At 44.0% G+C, this 20213-nt stretch overlaps 3 protein-coding genes across 6 annotated transcripts in view; 1 reads left to right on the top strand and 2 right to left on the bottom strand.

The window, feature by feature from the left end:
- clip2 (CAP-GLY domain containing linker protein 2) overlaps nucleotides 1-10192 on the bottom strand; it is a 39456-nt gene extending 29264 nt beyond the window's left edge. Inside the window, 4 exon segments of the mRNA XM_034551100.1 lie at nucleotides 1887-2065; nucleotides 5614-5719; nucleotides 7199-8400; nucleotides 9253-10192. The gene's annotated coding sequence lies outside the window, so the exon portion shown is untranslated.
- On the top strand, nucleotides 5065-11318 carry LOC117742805 (rho GTPase-activating protein 24-like; the record flags this gene model as incomplete). Its single annotated transcript, XM_034550442.1, is given in 11 exon segments — nucleotides 5065-5116; nucleotides 5579-5692; nucleotides 7265-7416; nucleotides 7418-7476; nucleotides 7577-7602; nucleotides 7605-7711; nucleotides 8333-8406; nucleotides 8653-8774; nucleotides 9319-9514; nucleotides 10065-11024; nucleotides 11123-11318. Coding segments are annotated over 11 exon segments (2058 nt in total), but the record flags the coding sequence as incomplete, so codon positions are not given.
- Nucleotides 11319-13881: 2563 nt separating this feature from the next.
- Nucleotides 13882-19998, bottom strand: LOC117743254 (putative monooxygenase p33MONOX). 4 transcript variants are annotated; one of them, XM_034551105.1, is made up of 10 exons: nucleotides 19804-19998; nucleotides 18092-18148; nucleotides 18023-18057; nucleotides 17818-17883; nucleotides 17054-17229; nucleotides 16837-16948; nucleotides 16478-16605; nucleotides 16217-16320; nucleotides 15868-16031; nucleotides 13882-14926 (listed from the first exon to the last, which is right to left on the bottom strand). In XM_034551105.1, the coding sequence occupies exons 4-10, from the start codon at nucleotides 17840-17842 to the stop codon at nucleotides 14712-14714; spliced, it is 924 nt and encodes a 307-aa protein (XP_034406996.1). In that variant the 5' UTR covers nucleotides 17843-17883; nucleotides 18023-18057; nucleotides 18092-18148; nucleotides 19804-19998; the 3' UTR covers nucleotides 13882-14711. The 4 variants fall into 4 exon arrangements, with proteins under 4 accessions (XP_034406996.1, XP_034406993.1, XP_034406997.1 ...); XM_034551102.1 differs by having other exon boundaries at nucleotides 18023-18148; nucleotides 19804-19996; XM_034551106.1 differs by having other exon boundaries at nucleotides 13882-14923; nucleotides 18023-18148; nucleotides 19804-19996.
- Between the last annotated feature and the right edge of the window lie 215 nt (nucleotides 19999-20213).

Raw genomic sequence — 20213 nt, 5'->3', positions numbered from 1 at the left:
GTGTGTGTGTGTTTAATTTAATTAATTTAAAAAGCGGCCAAATTACGCGCCGCGTGCGTCTCCAAATATGGAGAAAGCGTCACACACACACACACACACACACACACACACACACACACACACACACACACACACACGCACACACACCCACACACACGGGAGTGATATTCAAAACGCTACGCTGACGCCGAACTCACGACGGGGGTTACGTGTGTTTCGTAATAAAACGTTAACGTCTTAATTCACTCTCGCGCACGCGCCGATACGTAAGTAAACGTTAAATAGCGACATTTTGGGTCGCAGTTTGGCACGCGCTCCTTATGGAAGCACGGCAGGACTAATAGTTGAGTTTTATAGCCCCGGCGTGCACGTGGACACATTATTATTTTTGTTTTTAACAACGCGTGGGCGCTTCATTCTCATATTCTTCTTGTCCGGGGGGGCGGGGTTACGACCGTTTACATGGATCACTTCCGAGTGTGCTCGATTTGAAGCCTCCGGATTGGTCAACGGAGCCCCAGACTGGGCAGCGCTATGATTGGCCAGCTGGTCCGCTTGTGGGCGTGTCCCGGTTTGACAGCTGTAGCGGGTACCTCCTTTCATTCTACCTCACAATTACATTTTTTTGGGGGGGGGCTTTTTTTTTGTCATTCATGAATGTTAAATTCAATTAATAGTTCCAGATTATTATTTTTGTAGATTGCACATTAATGTCTCACATGTTGAATATGAAGCGTCAGCGAGCAGCCAGTTAGCTTAGCTTAGCATAAAGACTGCACACTATACTAGCGCTCTACCTACAGCACCTTTAAAGCTCACTAAACAAGATTGTTTTTATGTTGTTAGTTTTAATCTGCACACAAATCAAAATGTATAACAGTTATAATAAATAATCATATATTAATGTATTATACATTTAATATTATTATACATGTATAATACATAATAATAATAAATGTATAATACATTATATAATAATAATAACATAAGCTACTCAGGAGGCTGCTGTTTATAATTATTATTCTAATTATATATAATTATAATTATATGATATTAGTATATATTTGTACAAACTGAAAAAAAGTCATCTATAAAAGGACAATAAATAATCTGAATCAGTTAAATTGCTGACAGGCTGCAGTTCTTTCTGCTGGCCACTAGAGGTCTCTACAGTTCTCTAAATGTTCTTTATGTGAAACCTCTCTTTTGGCTGACTGTAGTTCGATGACATAATTTGGAGGATGCACACATGAAGATAATAAAAACAGAAATGAGTGTATCTACAGCACAATATTTAACAATTGATCTCTGAGATCGATTGCTTTAGTCTCCGCCCACATACCTCGGGGTCTTTTCCTCACTACAGTAAAGCCCTTGCACAGTTTAAGGGGAAGATATAAGACAGTTTAAGGGGAAGTTATAACACAGTTTAAGGGGAAGATATTACACCGTTTAAGGGGAAGATATAATACAGTTTAAGGGGAAGATATTACACCGTTTAAGGGGAAGATATAATACAGTTTAAGGGGATGATATTACACAGTTTAAGGGGAAGATATTACACCGTTTAAGGGGAAGATATAATACAGTTTAAGGGGAAGATATTACACCGTTTAAGGGGAAGATGTAATACAGTTTAAGGGGATGATATTACACAGTTTAAGGGGAAGATATAACACAGTTTAAGGGGAAGTTATAACAGTTTAAGGGGAAGATATAATACAGTTTAAGGGGAAGACATAATACAGTTTAAGGGGAATATATAGAAGATATAAAACCGTTCTAAATGGTGACAAATAAGTCACCATTTAGGTTAAAATAACTACTTTTTACAGTTTTTGCTGAATTATTAACGCGTACAAAATGAACAGTTTAAATGACTTTACCGACAAAAGAAGAGTCGATTCCGAGTGTCGTCGTTCCCCATTGTCGTTACTGGTCCCCACCCATTGGGATTCCAGCTGTAGTTGCTGTGTGTGACCACGCGGGGGCGCTGCTGTTGGACTCCTCTGGAAAGAGACGCCAGTGGCGATATTTCCATGCGTGTGATTCATTAACAGGCGTGCTGCGGTCAAAGAGGAGAGGAGGCGACACATTTAATTTGGTGGAGAGCACACACACACACACACCTACACACACCTACACACACACGCACACACACACACACACACGCACGCAGCACTTTGTAATGAAGAGCACGCCGTCCCAAGGCCGGTTTGTATCGATGGACGGATGTGAAAGCTCTCAGCTGGGATTAGCATCCATTCCATCAGACGCACAAACATGCAGCCAAGCATTCATATTTATCTGTCACACTTAAATATGACACACGTTTTGTTTAAGTAACAAAGACACAGAAGTATTAAGCATTTAGTCTCCTAGAAACGGTCAACGTTCATTCATTTTAACCACGATATTCCTCTTGTTTGAATTACACAACATTTTATTACCAAAAACATGTTAAAAATTTGATTTTTTTACATTGTCTTTTGACAGTTTTGGAGTGATACAAAGAGATATCTAAAAAAACCTTTGACTCTAATATGTCAACAAGATGAAACCAGAATTTTGAACCCGTGTTTATCAAATGTTTGCGAAATTAGCAACTATGTGATAAGCTAATGCCGCCATGTTGTGTGTAAATAAACATCTTCAGGAAAACTTGCGATACAAAAAAAAAGAATAGTCTCAAAGTAAGAAATGAACTGGGGAAGTTTCATTTGAATATCTATTAGATAATTTTTTTTTATCCTATTAAAAAATGTCCTTAATTTAACTTTAAATCTCTTTAAATGTTGTTTTCTCTTAAATAGTTTGTTCTCAGACTCTGATCCATAAATCTCCACTTCAGCAACTCTTTTAATTTTCATTCATAAATATATTCTGAAGGTTTTGTTCATGTATCATAACCTCAGTATACAACATTTATTACTAAAAACACATGAAAGAAAAATGAAAACAAAAGAGATCCCGTCTGTAAAAACATTTGACAAAATAAAACAAGAATTCTTCACATTTCTGTTCTGGAAACGTCTGCAAATTAGCACAAATGTGAGAAGACGATGCATCTTTTGCATATTTAAAGGTACAAAAGAAGACAATAGCGGCGATGTCGATAATCCACTTGGAAGGTTTCATGGTGATATCCATCAGTTAGCATGTTTACCCTAATATTTGATTGCCTGTATTGATCACATCGGTAATATACTGTACGCTGTACTTTAGGCCGATGAGGTTTATTGAACTGGACTGAGAGAGAGAGAGAGAGAGAGAGAGAGAGAGAGAGAGAGAGAGAGAGAGGTTCCTCATACTTTAATTGAGTTCAAAAGTTGACCAGCCTTTCTCGCTTTTATGTCCACTTGAATCATGGCAACAGTGCGTGTGTGTGTGTGTGTGTGTGTGTGTGTGTGTGTGTGTGTGTGCTGCAGCAAACCATACTTCAGCAGCAGCAGAATTTGAGCCAGATTCTCTCTCTCTCTCTCTCTCTCTCTCTCTCTCTCTCTCTCTCTCTCTCTCTCTCTCTCTCTCTCTCTCTCTCTCTCTCTCTCTCTCTCTCTCTCTCTCTCCTCTCTCCTCTCTCCTCTCTCTCAGCTGTGATTACTTTGGTAAAACAGCGCCGCGTCGCAGAGAACCAATTTTCCTAATGCACAGCCTTCAGACTCTCACTCACACACACACACACACACATCCACACACACACACACACACACACACAGACTCACACAGCATGGTTATTGATGAGGTAAATGGGGAGTGGGGCAACAAGGGGGCACACACACTGCTGGGAAACCGAGAGAGAGAGAGAGAGAGAGAGAGAGAGAGAGAGAGAAGATATTGGGAGCAAGACAGAAGAACAACTAGACGGGGACAAAGAGAGAGGGACAGCGGTGGGAGACGGGGGGAAAACGGGACGGAGGAGAGGAAGAAGAGGGACGGGGGGATGGCGAAGACGAGGACATTTCGGATGGAGCTTAAGAAGCAGAGGGGAGGGAAGGAGACGAGGAAGGAGGGAACACCGAGATGGTCTCTGTCCTCCCGGACGACGGAAGACACGTCGGGATGACTTCACTTTCTTTCTCCGTTTGTTTCGTGTTCACATAGAAAATAGAGAGAACGAGGCAGCCGGCTCATGATGCTCTCCAAAGATAGGAAGCAAAAGTCAGACATCTCACTCTCGGTGCTTTAGCGAAAGCGGAAACAGTTTGGGTGAAGTTGGTGCCCCCCCCCCCAACCCCCCCAACGGAAGGACGGGTGGAGGTCTCGGGTGAGGACGGATGCAACGTGAAGGATCTGACGAGAAAGAACCAGCATGAATAAATCAATCAGCTGAGACGTGTCTGTGCATCCGGGGGCCCGATGGGGAGAAGAAGGAAAACTACATTTTAAGAACACTTCAAGAGGTGTTGCAACATCCTTTTGCCTCCATTTATAACCTCTCTTCGCGACTCCTTTTGAAGAGTGAAGAGACAAACTCCTCCTGAAAGATCCAAAGATCTCCCTTAAAGGCTCGCTGTCCCCCTTTGAGACCCATACGTCTAATCCGAGGAGCTCTTTTTAATGACAGGAAACCTTCCAGAAACCTGCACCGTCCTTCTCTTCAAGGCGATCATGAGTGTGGCATGAACACCAGGAACATCTCTGCAGGTGTCAACATCTGCAAAGAACTCTTATGCATCCACCTGAAACCTCTAAATGACGATGAAATCTCTTTTTAAGGCCGAATGTTCGACATGCTGTGTTTTTACTGTTAGAAAGACTTTTATAAAGACACTAAATCCAACAAGAACCTCTTCTTTTAAAGTTCCTCCTAGACAATATTTGACTTTGAGTACATCCTTTAAGGGGGAACCAGCATTTAAGTTTTTTTTAAGGCTTTCTCTTCCAAGGAACGACTCTTTACATTTCCCAGGAGGTTTAAAAAACAACACTAAGTGCTTCCACTCTTCAAGGTGGTGATAGAAGGAAAATCACGTGATGCATTTCTTGTTCACGCACTAAAAAAAAAATCCAAAACAAAATCGCCCACGTCGTGTGTAATTTTTTTCCGCGCCGAGCGTCTACAGCATGGGACTCAGCTGCTTCAAGTCCTGGACACATGACAGCACAGGCCACAAAGGTGTGACACACACACACACACACACACACACACACACACACACACACACACACACACACACACACCTCCAGCTGTGTGTGTGTTGCCCTTCAGTGACATCTGTTAAATGCTGACTCACGCTCTTCTTCATATATACACGCATGTGTGTGTGTGTGTGTGTGTGACTTTAGGGAGGACAGACAGTGGAGCATGATGGGACATGTGATGGGGGGGTTGGGGGGGCGGGGGGGGGGAGGAGTGTATGATGTCTGCACTAATCAATTTGCTGCTGTTTTGCATCCCCAACACGTCGTCTTTCAGACGAGTGGAAGGATTTATTTCACTTCTTTGTCTGTTTGCGTCCGATTTCTCTGATTCGAAGCGCCGCAAATGAACTTGAATAATACGTTTGTTTTGAATAAACCTTTAAACACTCGAGACGTGTGTGTGCGTGTGTGTGTGTGTGTGTGTGTGTCTGTGCAGGAAACAGAGACGTGTTGGCCAGCCCGGGGTCCTACTTCTTCCTCTCCAACAGCGCCGGTCAGGGCGACGAGTGGCTGAAGAGCCTCAACAAGGGAGTCTGGATCCCCTTCACAGGTTTGAAAGAGTTATTTTGTGTGTCTTCTGCCAACGAGAAATCAATAAATATAGTAAATAAACACAAAGTTGGCACAGAAAGCAACGTTAAATGTTTTCAAAAGACCTCACCTGACAAATCTCAGACTCACATTCTCTTGAATATTGTCAGAAAGGTAAATATCGAGCATCGAAACAATATATATATATATATATATATATATATATATATAATATATATATATATATATATATAATGTGCAACATCTAAATATTTTAAATGCGTCTCTTTTAAATTTTCCTAAAGGTTATGTCAAGAGAGTAAATCAAGACGTGAAGCATCAAGTTCCTTTGTTTAAAAACAAAACAAATTTAGGGGCTAGCTAGTTAGCTAACGTGCTAATTCCACATGATTTCATGCTTACAGTTGCAGCATTTTTAAAAAGCACTACGTGAATTGTTGGCTTGGTTTTTTACTTTAATATGTGGCCAGATTTTTTATGGGAGTATATAATATATAGTGTATATGAGTATGTATATTATATGATGGGATACGTGTATGCTAGCGATTAGCACAAGCGATTCACAGGCTTGAAGGAGGAAAGCTGGCTCCATGTACTTAAATTCAACAGGTAGGAGGTAGTCTCTATGTATATTCATAACACAACATGCAGAATTTAAATACTGTGCACTAAAGTGTCCAGATAAGGACCGAAAACTGTATATAAGAAGTGTACGTAAAGTCATTGTGTAGCCATGTTGCAACCAGTGAACAGGAAGTGACCATAGAGTGACGTAGAGACGCCCGTCGCTGGTTGAGGCCTGTCAATAGCACAAGGTAGCCCCGCCCAAAGCATACCCTGCTTTATGGTGGTCAGGAGAGAGAATGCAGCTTTAAACACATGAAGCATAGACTTCTATACAACCAGAGGAGTCGCCCCCTGGTGGTCAGGATAAAAAGAATGCAGCTTTAATACATGAAGCATAGACTTCTATATAACCAGAGGAGTCGCCCCCTGGTGGTCAGGAGAAAGAATGCAGCTTTAACACATGAAGCATAGACTTCTATACAACCAGAGGAGTCGCCCCCTGGTGGTCAGGAGAAAGAATGCCGCTTTAACACATGAAGCATAGACTTCTATACAACCAGAGGAGTCGCCCCCTGGTGGTCAGTAGAGAGAATGCAGCTTTAACACATGAAGCACTAGACTTGTATACACCAGAGGAGTCGCCCCTCGGGTGGTCAGTAGAGAGAATGCAGCTTTAACACATGAAGCGTAGACTTCTATACAACCGGAGGAGTCGCCCCCTGGTGGTCAGGAGGAGAGAATGCAGCTTTAAACACATGAAGCATAGACTTGTATACAACCAGAGGAGTTTAGCATTGACTTCTTTTGGAGGGTTTAGTTTCTCTTTAAGAGAACGGGATTTCTCTGATGAGGCACTTATTAGACTTCTAATAAAGTGTGTTGCCTTAAATACGTGTAGTATATAAACCTCACCCTTCACCATACCTGCCCAGTCAACCTTGATCCTGATTGGTCGTGGTAGGCTCCGGAGAGAAATCCCCACTGACACCTTCCTCCCTTGCAGGAGTCTTTGGTCAGCGCCTGGAGGAGACGGTGCTGTACGAGCGACGCTACGGGGTGCGTTTGGTTCCTCTGGTGGTGGAGCAGTTGCGTGAACTTCATCCTGGGAGCGCGGGCTGCACGAAGTGGGCTTTGTTTCGCCAGCCGGGACGGGCCAAGTCTGGTCAAAGAGCTGCAGGAGGCCTTCGATGCAGGAGAGAGGCCGTCCTTCGACAGGTATACCACGCATCATCCTCTTTTTGGCTTTGCCACTTCACTTGTTCCTTCAAAGGGGGTTTTGTGAAAGAAGTCAACTCGCAGTGTGTTTGTCCCGCAGTAGCACAGACGTCCACACGGTGGCGTCACGCTGAAGCTCTACCTCAGACAGCTGCCGGAGCCTCTGGTTCCTCACGGACGCTACCAAGGACTTCCTGCTACTGCCGGTCAGAAGCTGTCGAGCGATCGCACACTGGTAACGACACGACAGCCACACAGTTCATTGGTGAAAGTCACTGCGAGGAACCTTTGACTGGTCCTGAGCCCGTCTTCAGTTTTAGTCCTGACACGAGTCCTCCATGTGAGATCAGTAAACGAGACCATCAGAGAGAAGATGGTCCGTTTCTATAAAGAGGGGAACCAGATGACATCATGCATGAACCTCCTTCAGGGTTAGGGTTAACCACCTTGTTCCTGATTGGTCGTGGTGGCCTCAGGGTTAGGGGTTAACCACCTTGTTCCCTTATTGGTCGGGTGGCGCTCAGGGTAAGGGTTAACCACCTTGTTCTTTATTGGTCATGGTGGCCTCAGGGTAAGGGTTAACACCTTGTTCTGATTGGTCATGGTGGCCTCAGGGTTAAGGTTAACCACCTTGTTCTTTATTGGTCGTGGTGGCCTCAGGGTTAAGGTTAACCACCTTGTTCTTTATTGGTCGTGGTGGCCTCAGGGTTAGGGTTAACCACCTTGTTCCTGATTGGTCGTGGTGGCCTCAGGGATGGTTAAACCCTACATTTAGTGGCATCAATACAGTATTCTCTTCCTCCTTTACCTCTTCCCGAGTCCCATCTTCTTTTTCTTCTTCTTCCTCCTCTTTCAGGTTTTGGCCGAGTTGAGAAATCTTCTTCATGAGTTGCCGGTTGCCAACTTCAACCTGCTCAACTTCATCTGCCAGTAAGAACGATTTACTTTAGACCTGACAGTTTGTAGCCACGTGTTTTGGTTTAAACTTATACCTGGTCTGTATAAATGCATTTGAATATTTTGCAATTTACTGCAGAATTAATAAGAAAACAATTGGGTTTCTTCTTAGTGACGGTAAAGTACTGCAAATGTTTTTAAAGCTTTTCAAACCTTGAAATTGTGAATTATTTGGATAGAAACTTCAGAGTATTTATTAGCTTGTGTGTGTGTGTGTAGCTTTCTAAATGAGGTCCAGAGTTACTCCGGCAGTAACAAGATGAGCGGGCAGAACTTGGCCACTGTGTTCGGCCCAAACATCCTCCGAGCCAAAGCTGAAGACCCGCAAAGCCTCATGAGAGGTAGACCATAAATTATTCATTTTGGCTTCAAACGATAAAAAAATGTAGTCAAATTACTTTTGTTTGTGTTTTAGTTTTTTTTTTGCGTCATCTTCGTAGTCATTTTAAGCCGAACCACGATGTTCTCCACCTGAACAAGCATTTTTTGTATCGATTTTAGTTTTAATTTTGCCTTAATTTAGAATGCAGTTCGGTTGTGTAGGAAGGTAAATGTGTAGCAGACGGGGTTAAAAAGGTATCACAAGATGTTGAACTCGCATAAGAAAAGTATTTACTCCTTTGTATCGTCTCATTAGAAGAACATTAAGTGAACGAGATGATGCTCACCGTTTAAGCATTGATTGAGATTTGAAACCCAAGCGTTGTATTTTTTGGGTGTTCAGAAGATACTTGAGACACTAAGCATGAAGGTGGATTTTAAAGGTGGGTTTTAACAATCCTTTCTTTCTTTTTTAAAATCACAATGAAACTGGGTTACCACCATCATCCATTGAACCAGTCGGGTTCTTTGAAGAACATCTTCATCCCTCTCGTTGTTTGCTAGGTGCAGCGCTGGTCCAGGTGCTGATGTTGGAGCTGATCAGAGAGCACCGGTCTCTGTTTGCCAAAGCGCCCCCGGCCAACTCCGCCCGTCCACCGCGAGGTTTGCACCCTTCACCGAGCGCCCTGAGGCAGCCTCACCTCCACCCGCCGCCGTGCCTCCGCCAGCTGTCCATGCCTCTCATCGTCCAGAACTCCAGGTACGACATCATCGAACCGGGTGATGTGTCAGCTAGCAAACGTTCAGGCCCTTTCAAAATAAAACACGACAGGAACAACTCAAAAGCGTTGCTTGAAGCCCTAGCGTCACTTGTGGACGATTGGACAAAAATAAAAGGTAAGTAAAGGTTTACTGAGAAAACTACGCTAGAAACTGTTGTACGGCGGCCATGTTTTTTAGACAAGCATTACAGGTAAGATAATTATCCATGAGTCGAACAGCTCGCCAATGTCACGCTTGACCGAGGTAGCCAATCAAATCGAGCAAGTGGCGGGCTTTACTACTTTACCACTGACTTCCTGTTTTTATGCCGGTAGATGTGATAAGAACTTGATAGTAGTGATATCAGCAATTGCTCGATGACTGCAATTGATTATGTTTTCATCGTTATTAACATTTGATCGCCTGGTTGCGCTCCAAACGGCTCATTGGTTGTTCATCCCCGACTCGCTTTGCCAACGGGTGTTTTTGAAGCCGCCCCCGAGCGGATCATCTTGAAAGTCTAACTTTACTTCCCTTGCTTTCTTTAGCTGCGCCTTCTCTGCCGCTGCCAAGTCCGACTTGTCCTCTGGCCAGAAGAGGTTCCTCGGCCACCGCTACACCTCCTCCCACCCGGAGAACTGCTTCTACCCCTTGCCCTCCTCCAGTCAGGCCCTCCAGCACCGCTCTGAAAGACACAACATTGATTATCACCAGCACCACGCTGGGCGAGGACCATCCTCTGCAGATGTTCAAGCCTCTACAAACAGCCTACAAGACCCACTGCCGGACAGCTGCAAGCCCAGACCGACTCCCGCGAGCTGGGCAAAGGCCTGGCCCGGCCCGGGAGAGGCCGGCACTGGTTTCTGGAGCTCTGGTGCCGCAGAGGAAGACGGTACAGCGCCGGGAACGGCCAGCGGGGGAAGCAGCGAGGCCCAGGAGGACAGCAACCTTTCTGCCTACGACAATCTGGACAGGGTGTCTCTACGTCGCAGGTTGGAGGATGGTGGGCGTTTTGAAAGCAACGATCCAGGAGGCCACGTCGGACTCTGCGGGGAGGAGGCTGAGTTGGAGGAGGCCGGGCGAACAAGGCATTCCTCATCTTCGTGGTCTTCCTGTGAGGTTCTACCATTGGACGAGGGCTGCGATGCCGTGGACGCGGTCAGTCCTAACGCATCACCAAAGACACCCACGACTTCGAGTCGGGGCGCAGACGAGCAAAACAGCGATAGCGACGATCATGAAGACGGCTACGACAATCGGGATAACGATGAAGACGATTTCGGCGGTGACGACGACGCCCACCACCCGAACTCCCCGGCCTCCTGCTCCGTGCTCAGTGACAGTACCCCTCTCAGTACGGGCAGCTCAGAGGTGTTCCTCCCCTCTTGTACTGCAGACCTCCAGGTGTCTGAGCCTCAGTCACAGCCCGGGGGCGCTCACTCACTCCTGGCCAAGCTGCGGCATCAGATGGCCCGGCAGAAGGACGATTACCAGACCAGGATACAGAGGTGGGACACCAGCAAAGGGCCTTGTGAGTCGCTAGTGTTTGATGTAAAAATGTACTTAATATTTGTTATGTGTGTGTGTGTGTGTGTGTGTACGGCAGGTTGGAGCGCTGCAACGACGTCCTGGAGCGGCGGGTCGCGGTACTGCGGGTCGGTCTGGAGCAGCAGAGGCGCCGTCGCAGCGTCGCCGAGGTCAAGATCGGCGACATGGAGCGAGCGAAAGCCGACGCCGACCTCCGAAACGACGCGCTTCAGAGAGAGATGGAGCGGTTCTTCCAGATGTACGGCGAGGCCAGGAGAAGAGGAGGGATGAAGGAGGAGGAGGAGGAGGGGGAGGGAGTCTCTGAAGATAGATGGAAAGATTCTTTGAAGTGTGCGGATGGTGTCGGAGGGTTTGTAGCACTGGATGAGAGGGATACACGGTGTGAAAGAATCATTATCTAGAATCTAGAGGAGGAAGGAAACTAAGGCCTTACCCAGACTTGTTAAGATGTCAGAAATGCTGTACTTTACTATACCGATCTCAGATGAGGTGTATTGATCGGTCCAGTTTGCTGCGACTGGAGTGCACGATGCCAGAATTCGAGCTCAGAGTCCATCAGTTTGTTTCTTGTGTCAACATAACACAGAGAGTACTAGTGCGGGTCGTTGCCGGGTCTCCCACGGTCCCCACTCCAGTCAATCTTTTGGGGTGACGCTCACGGAGACTCGTCTCCAAGATATTTATCCGAACATGTTTGTTGGTATCGTCTCGGACAGTTGACGACAAGGTCGAGCTGCGTCCCAGGAGAGCTTGAACTAGACAATCCATTGTGACGGGAAAAGGGTTTCAGAACTTAAAGTAACCGGTCTCAGTTTAGTCCTGATCCTCTATATGATCAGTAAACCATCGGAGAGAAGAAGATCCGTTTCTATTGAGTTGTTCTTAAAGCTCGTCATCATGCAGGTTCACCAGAACCTCCTTCAGCAGAGACCAGTCCACCATGGACAGACCCAGATCCACCTGCAGCCTTGGACCTGCAGTCGGAGCCACGACCCACTTGGGAGAACCAGGACCAGGACTGAGCGGGGAAGACTGTCAGGCCCTGCTGGAGTGAAATTAGGTTTTCTAAAAAGGGACCCTGGTGCTCAGAGACACTACCACTACTTTAATGCTATCTTCAAAAGGCCCCAGAGAGATGATGTTTTTTCTGTTTTTAACATTGAAATGGACATGGCCAAACCTTCAAGTTTGAGAAATGCATTAATCGATCATCATCATCAAGGCGGCAGACTCCTTAAATACTATTTTTAACGTATTTAAAATACTTTTAATATACGCTGGAGCTCGAAAAAAAAAAAAAAAAAGTGATTCTTTTTTTACTGTGTGAACGCAGCATCGTGTCCTTTGCGTCTTTGCTTTAATCAAAGTATCATTGGATAAATCTGGTACTTAAAAAGACCTCTGGCTCAACCGGCTGCAGTTAGTCGCTATATTAAAAACACACTGACTGGACCCCATTTCTAAATGACTTTTTCCCAGGAACTAGACTGACAGCAGGAGCAGCGTGGAGGTGTTATGACGTCACGACAACTTTTGCAATAAAACGCTAATCAAAAATCAATCAATCCAATCAAAAATGCCACAAAGATGTTTCATGAAACCTGGTTTTGTTCCTCATTGGGGAACCGAGGCTCTCTAGAGGCTGAAATTAGTTACTACAGATCGAATATTTAAAATGGTCAATAAACAGTTCTGCTTTGGAGATGATATGCAAAAACACTGACTCTTGTTTTTCTGATGACAACGTGACATTTATTCTGAAAAGTGTACAGAGACCATACAAACAAAGGAAAATGTCTCTTTGCCATCAACTGGAAATCAATCAATTAATATATATATATATATAAATTAATTAATTAATTAATTATATATTTTGAACAGTTAAACAAAAAAACTTCACAACCACACAGATGTGATAGTCAGGGAGGTTTAAAGGGTTAGTGTCACACAGCAAACTTCAACGGAGCAGTCAGTCATATTTCATATTTACAGCTGCTGAGGGTCAGAGTGCGTTCAGGATTGTTTTCAACACAACATCCGACAGCAGAGGTTGCAAGAACAACAACAACAACAACAACAATCAAACAGGTGAAATCATACAAAGCTTAACATCATCTTGCAGAAACCTCGTAAATATATATTTAAAAAAAAAAGAAAAAAAGCCACCTGTTAGCATCGAGCTAGCGCTGCAGAAATGTCTGTTTTCTTTCTTTCTTTCTTTTTCACCGTTTCCTTCTGCAGGAATTTGTCTCTTCAGTGGATTTGCACACGGCAGTCGAACTCATCTCTCTTCACGAATGACCGGGAGAAAACTGAGCTCACGCGCTGAAAAACTAAAACGAGGCTTCAAACCCTCTTCTTCTTCTTCATTTGGGTTATTTTAAATTCTTTGATTGAAATCAGCAAAAGGTCCTGTCTGGGCTCTTATTTTTTATTATTACATTTTCTTCTGGTCCCAGAAGAAACATGAAATCTGTTGCTACAGTAAAATACATATATATATATATAAAAAGAAAAATCTATAAGTTATTACAACTGTAACACAAAACAAAATACATGGAACGTTTTCAGCGAGCAGGATTTCCTGAGACAATAATCATAATTTTTTTAAATTTTACACAATGCTTCTTGGATTTCATTTGTTCTGTTGGTTTCATTGGTAATAAAACTACACTTGAGGAAGTTGGTTTGAGTAGACAAAAAAAGGTTTTTAGAGACAGAATATCAACACCGAGGAAGTTTTCTCACATTGACTTGCATCTTCGAGGGAACGTGTAACACGAGCATGTATACTGGGAATAAAGTGCATTTCTCTTCTTTTTTTTTTTTAAACAGAGGATCATTTTAAACATGGATCACCGTCATCGTCACTAAAATATCAGTATACCACAGGCCCTGTGCGGCCAGCACGCTGCAGCAGTAAAAAGACTGAGGGTCAAGGGAAAGTATGATTCTTACAGCCGAGCTACACAGTAAACGCCTCAAAGACGGGAAGTTGTTAAAAATGTCGGATGTTCCAACTACTGCAAAAACATGCACGACGAGGACTTCCTGCTAAATGAGTATATTTACAACTTGCTCCGTCGGATTTCCCTTTTTGGTAACGACGCCGCGTTTCCACTCGAGTCGAGAAAACTAAATAAATGTAGCGCATTTCCATCGACTGGTTTGGAAGAAGAAGAAGTAGAAGAAGTAGATGTCCGCGAGGGGAAACGATACGAACCGGAGAACGTCTCCAGGAATTTGTTTAAATCGTCAGTCAAAACGTTAATTTATTCGTCAAAAGAAAATTCTCCATTCAGAGGATCTTCATGACGAATGCAAACGCCACCTCAGGCGAGTGTTAAAAACGCCTTTTTTTCCTCCCACGCCGCTGTTACCAGGCAGCTTTTCTAATGCGATATTTCAAAAAAAAAAAAACGATGGAAACACGGCGAGCGATTACCTCGTTGAGTACAGCGTTATTATGACGTACGAAACTACGAAAAACGAGACCCAAGTTGTAATAAAAACAGGAGTCGGCGAACGCCGCCCACCCCCCGAAACACACGATTACAACATTTCACGGGACCTTTCGGCGCCCCGAGAGACGAGCAACTTCCGTGGTCGTCTTCGCGGTCGTCTTCGCGGTCGTCTTCGCGGTCGCCTCAGAAGCCGGAGGGCGTGAGGACGTTCATGTCTCTGGGCTTCAGCTTGTGCGGTCGCGCTGGCTGCCGCCGGCCGTCCATCGTGGGGATCTCTATTTTGGGAGGGTTCACCTTCTGGGCGGCGGCGTTGTCGGACAGCCGCGCGGCCTGTGACTTCATCACCTCCATGGGGGTCGGCTTCTGGGCGCCGCGGTACGCCTGCAGTGCAAAGCCTGCTGGGAAAATAAAGGGTAATTTCTCATTTAACCCTCTGAAACCTAAAAAGCAGGTTTTCTTTAAACAATCGACAAAACTACACGGTCCATCACAGCCAGAAACTGTAAGAAACGTCATTATCGTTAAGAGTTTCAGCTTTCCGACGGTCTTCGAACGCATCATGCGTGACAAAATCAACCAAAAACTAAGCTTAAAATTTCATCAGAAACATTTCATTCTACATTTAAATTACTGTCCCAAATAAACAGTTTGCTTTAACCGGATCCTGTAAAATGTTATACTTATTATTTTTAATTAATTCGCTCGTTTTTTTCTAATTGCCGCTAATTTAGTTTTTTTTCACTGATGCTTTCTTGCCCCGAGTTATTCTTATCGTTTAATAATATTTATATAAAATTATTTTATTATTATAAATTATAATTTTGTATAACTATGAAGCACCCTAATACCTGTTTATTTACTAATAACAGCTGTTTTGAATATCTGACTAAGCAAAGAAATGGCTTTGAATTAGAAAAGTTGATAACATTAGTTGATGACATTAGGACAATAATAATAATAATAATAATATTATAATAAACGTCCCACTAGTCTGTTAGAAGAGCTTTAATTTACTCACCTAAAGTCATCTTGAAAATATCCTTGACTGAATCGTCCCAAATGTGAAAACATCGAAGCTCCAAATTCAAACTGGTCTGATCTCACTTTTAGGTTAACGAGTGATGAAACTCGGTCCGTGTTTACCGTCAGTCCGAAGTTCATGTGCTCATCCATTAACCCAAATCACGGTTTGTTCTGAACAACCAGAAGTGAAGTCGTCGTGGAGCAAAGAGCGGTTTGACTTTTTTTCCAGTTTGGTTTGTACATTTCTTTTAAAAGATTTAAAACGACCTTCTTAGATCTCAGATTCAGAGTGGCAGAACGAGGCGGAGCCGTTTACCTAAAGCCGTAGCGTCTGACCCCAGGTCAGATGTCGACTTCTGGACGACGGGCCGCGGTCCAAACACGCTCCACCGCTCCACCGCCGAGTCGGCTCCACCGAGATCCACGCTGCTGTTGCTGGAGCCGACGCTGACCTCTGAACCCGTGCTGCTGAACCAGCCCCTACACACACACACACACACACACACACACGACAAACACACACGCATGAAAAAAAACAGACAGACAAGACAAAGTTTTAACAAAACAGCTTTCAGTGTTTCAATCATTTTCTGGTCAAGATGAACATAGGTATGTGTGTGTGTGTGTGTGTGTGTGTGTGTGTGTGTGTGTGTGTGTGTGTGTACCTGCGGAGCTGCTTTGGGGAGCTGTGAGGAGTGTTGGATGGAGTGGACTGAGCCGAGGAGCTCTGGCGTTCTTCTCTGGCCTCTAAACTCTGAATCTGCAGTTTCTAAAACAGCAACAACAACAACAAAAAAACATGAATTCCATCTTTCGTAGAATAAAAAAAAGAAAGTTTTTTATGTTCTCATGACGTCGTCGACAAGCAGCAACAACAACTACTACTAGAAACCCTCTGTTAACAAAGTGGGTTCAGGGCGAGTCACCTGCATGGACTCGGGCATGCGGTGGTGCAGCCTCGTCTCCTCCGCCGTGAGGCCTTTGTGGGGAGTGTAGCTGGTGTCGGTAAGCCCCGCCCTCTGCTCGAACCCGTAGACGCTGTTCTGAGTCTGCTCTGAGAAAAGAAAAGAAAAAGCTTTAATGGTTGTGTAAAGTGGCAATGTTTCATTTAACACGTTTTAAATGGCTCATAATGATAATAAATTTTACTCATTGAGCGGCTGGCTAGTTATCGAGCTAGCTGGCTAGCTACACCATGCTTTCATGCTACAGAACGTTTAAAAAACACCACATGGAGATATTCAGCACTTTTTTTTAATGCCGAGGGTTAACGGAGGTCACGTACTGGTGATGAGAGAACTCATGACGGAGGAGGCCTTGGTTTTCACCACAGCCGGTGACCTGGAGGGGGCGCTGTCCGCCACCGTGGAATGACTCGCCGCACCGCTCTCATCCTCCTGGTGGAAAACAAAACACATCATCATCATCGAGCTCGGCGTCTTCCTCTCGACGACGAGGACGAATCATTAAAAACGTGTTCCTCCCCCCCCCCCTCGTCTCACCTCAGCCAGGTGAGAGAACCTCCTCTCCGGTATGACGGGTCGCCGCCACAGGTTGTTGATGCTGATGTCGTGGGGCGGCGTGGACATGGGCGCCTCCAGGTTGTCGTCGTAGCTGAGGGCTCGACGGGTCATCCCGATGGGGAGCCTCATCCCGCCCATCCCAGAATCCTCTATGGCTGCGGACGCAAAAAAACTGATTTTAAAAACGTTTAATTCTCATTTGTAACGACGTCATTAAAAAAAAAAACACGTCTGACGAGTTTTTCCCTTTTCGCCACGTTACCTACAAAGTCTAGAGGAAAACGAAAGCTAATGCAGAGTTTCAAAAGACACGGCGCTCACTACCTGTAAAGTTATTTTACTTGTTCTTAAAGCTCTAAATTACATTTGTGACTTTCATTTTACGTAAATGAATCACCAGCTGTTTTTTAAAAATACACTTGATTAATTCTTTGAGTCCAGCTTCCTCCTAAATGTGAATATTTTCTGGGTTAATTTCCTCCTCTGTGACAGTTAACTGAATGTCTTATCATTTGATGACGTCATCTCAGGTTTTGGCGAAACGCCGATCGACATTTTTCACAATTTTCCGGGAGCTCAGAGTGCATGAGTCATCCCAAAAGGTGTGTGTGTGTGTGTGTGCGTGTGTGTGTGTGTGGGGGGGGGGGGTATTGTTATGCTGAAGGAGGAAATGGACCAAACAGAATACGGTTGCCAAAAATTTCAGAGCGCCCGATTGTGCTGAATTGTGACCGTAAACTCACCTGGTAAATCCCTTGAGCCAGACATGACGTCAGTGAGACAATGAACAAGATCAACCAGGACCAGACCTGGAAAATAAACCACAAAAAGGAAATGTATACAAATATAAAACATGTATACGAGCAATAGAAAAACAATAATTAAAGTGTAAAAGAAGCCATGGATATCGTCACTCCTCAGACTCCAGCAGTTAAACAGGGATCCTACCTTACGGCTGCGTTTCCGTGTTGTGGACCGTGAAGTGAAAGCGACGACAGTTACATCGGTCCGTCTGAGACAAGCGAAGCCCTGCAGCAGTGCATTGTGGGTAGGCAGCCAGGCCAGGGGAAGCAACTATGGAGACAGCGGAGGTCAGAGGTCAACAATTTTTCCCCTCGAGTACAAGCGCGCTCTCTTTTCTGTCTTTTAAACTTCATTTCTCACCAATACTTCTTGTATTTAATTTGCACACGCGCAAAAGGATACTGCTAACATAAAAAATAAAAATAAAAAAAGGTAAAGATATAGTGGACATGCATGACAATGGGAGCAGATAATGGCAGGGCGTAACTCCTACTGCAGCAGCAGCAGAGGCCTGAATCACCCCTTCAAAATAAAAGCTGACATTTCCCCTGTGGGTTTTGATACACAGCCAAACTTATGTATTATTATTTCTCTTATTGTCAGAATTAGCTTTAATGGCCATGTGCGTGTACACATACATGGAATTTGACTTCAGTTACATGTAGCTCTCGTCGTACATATAATATACAATTAAACAATAAATATAAAAGACACATTAAAAACAACATTATTATTATAATTATTATTAAACAGATGACTTATTGTCAATTAAATGATGCATCCACTTAGGGCTGCGTCTCCCAAATATTCTCATTATCGATTAATCTATTTTCGCAATTAATCGATTGTCTAAACATGTTAGACAAATAATTAGAAATATCCATAACAGTTTCACCAAAGCCAAAGAGGATGTCTTAAAAACACTTCTTTTGTCCCAAAAAAAACCCCTATTCACTTTATTATGATATAAAAAGCAGAGTAATGCACGTGATCTCCATATTTGAAGGGGCAGAAAACTGCATTTTATGGACATTGACTCATCAATAATCCTCACAGGTCTAGATAATATCAGAAGCTACATTCCTTCTCTGGAGAGGAATAAAAAGCTTGTTTCAATTTCAATCTGAATCGACTAAAGGAAGTGGATAATATCTGCAAAATGCACATAAATACACACTCAAGCCTGGTGTGCAGAGGTGGTGACCGGCGGTGTCTGGCTGCACAGCTTTGGGGAACTAAACCAGCTGAGACCGGTCCATTGTTAGTCTTGTTACCATTATACAATATGCGTACACTTCACAGGGTGATAATAAAACAATAATAATAATAAAGCAGATAACTGAAACTAATTCAGCCAGTATTATCCAAAAGAGGCCACAGCCTCGCCAAACTCCATTCAGATAATCGGTATTTTAAGGCTTTTTAGATATATCAGTTTTAAGGCTTTTTATATATATATATATATATATATATATATATATATATATATATATATATTTCACATTATATTCACCAAAGAACATGCATTGCCAAGCGGATCGTTATGTGCGTTTCGCTGAGGGTGGAAAAACAACAACAAGAAGCTGCTTTAAGAAAAAAGAAAAAGTTAATAATTTACCAAAACAGAAACTGCTCGCCGTGTGTTTTTTTGTTTTCAACCGTCCCGAATTGAAGAACACCCCTCGCGCGTTCACCACGCGTGTAAATTAAAAGTTTAACGCGTTCACGCGTCGAGCGAGAAGCGTTTCGCCGTTAAAACGCTCACTTCCGGGGTGCAGTCCGGCGGCGGCTCGGAGGGTTCGACGCACGAGACGAGCGGAAACCAGTCTGCGCCGGCTCGGAGGACAACAACATGCCGATCGGCTGCGGACTTTAAAGAAAAGAAAGGAGAAAAAAAACGCATCCGCGTTATGTTTCAATCTTACCGGAAGGCAGTAGACGGCTTCAGGCCGACGGCCGAGACATCGGTGAGCCTCCAATGTCGACCGGTTCCCGCAGAAGGCAGCGGAGTTGATGGGTAGCAGCCATTATCGTGCCCGTTATAACCGTTAAATTAAAAGCCGCTTCCTCGCTTGATGGAATGGTAGATTTCTCGTTTGCCTGTTCTCGCTGAACATCGCGAGAGTTGAGTATAAACTCTCGCTCTCGCTCTCTCTCTCTCTCTCTCACACACTAGCACACGCACGCGCGCACACACATCCTGTACATTCCTGATACAGGAGAACATTCATGCCAACTGCTATTATACTTTATAATAAATCAGATCCTCCTCAACATCGATAACCCTCGCACCACTTTCACTTTATATACTTTATACTCACTTATATACAGTGTA

Source organism: Cyclopterus lumpus, chromosome 14, assembly GCF_009769545.1.
Source record: "Cyclopterus lumpus isolate fCycLum1 chromosome 14, fCycLum1.pri, whole genome shotgun sequence".
Classification (NCBI taxonomy): Eukaryota; Metazoa; Chordata; class Actinopteri; order Perciformes; family Cyclopteridae; genus Cyclopterus; species Cyclopterus lumpus.
Note: the sequence above shows the minus strand (reverse complement) of the source record. Positions and strands in the feature narration are given on the sequence as shown.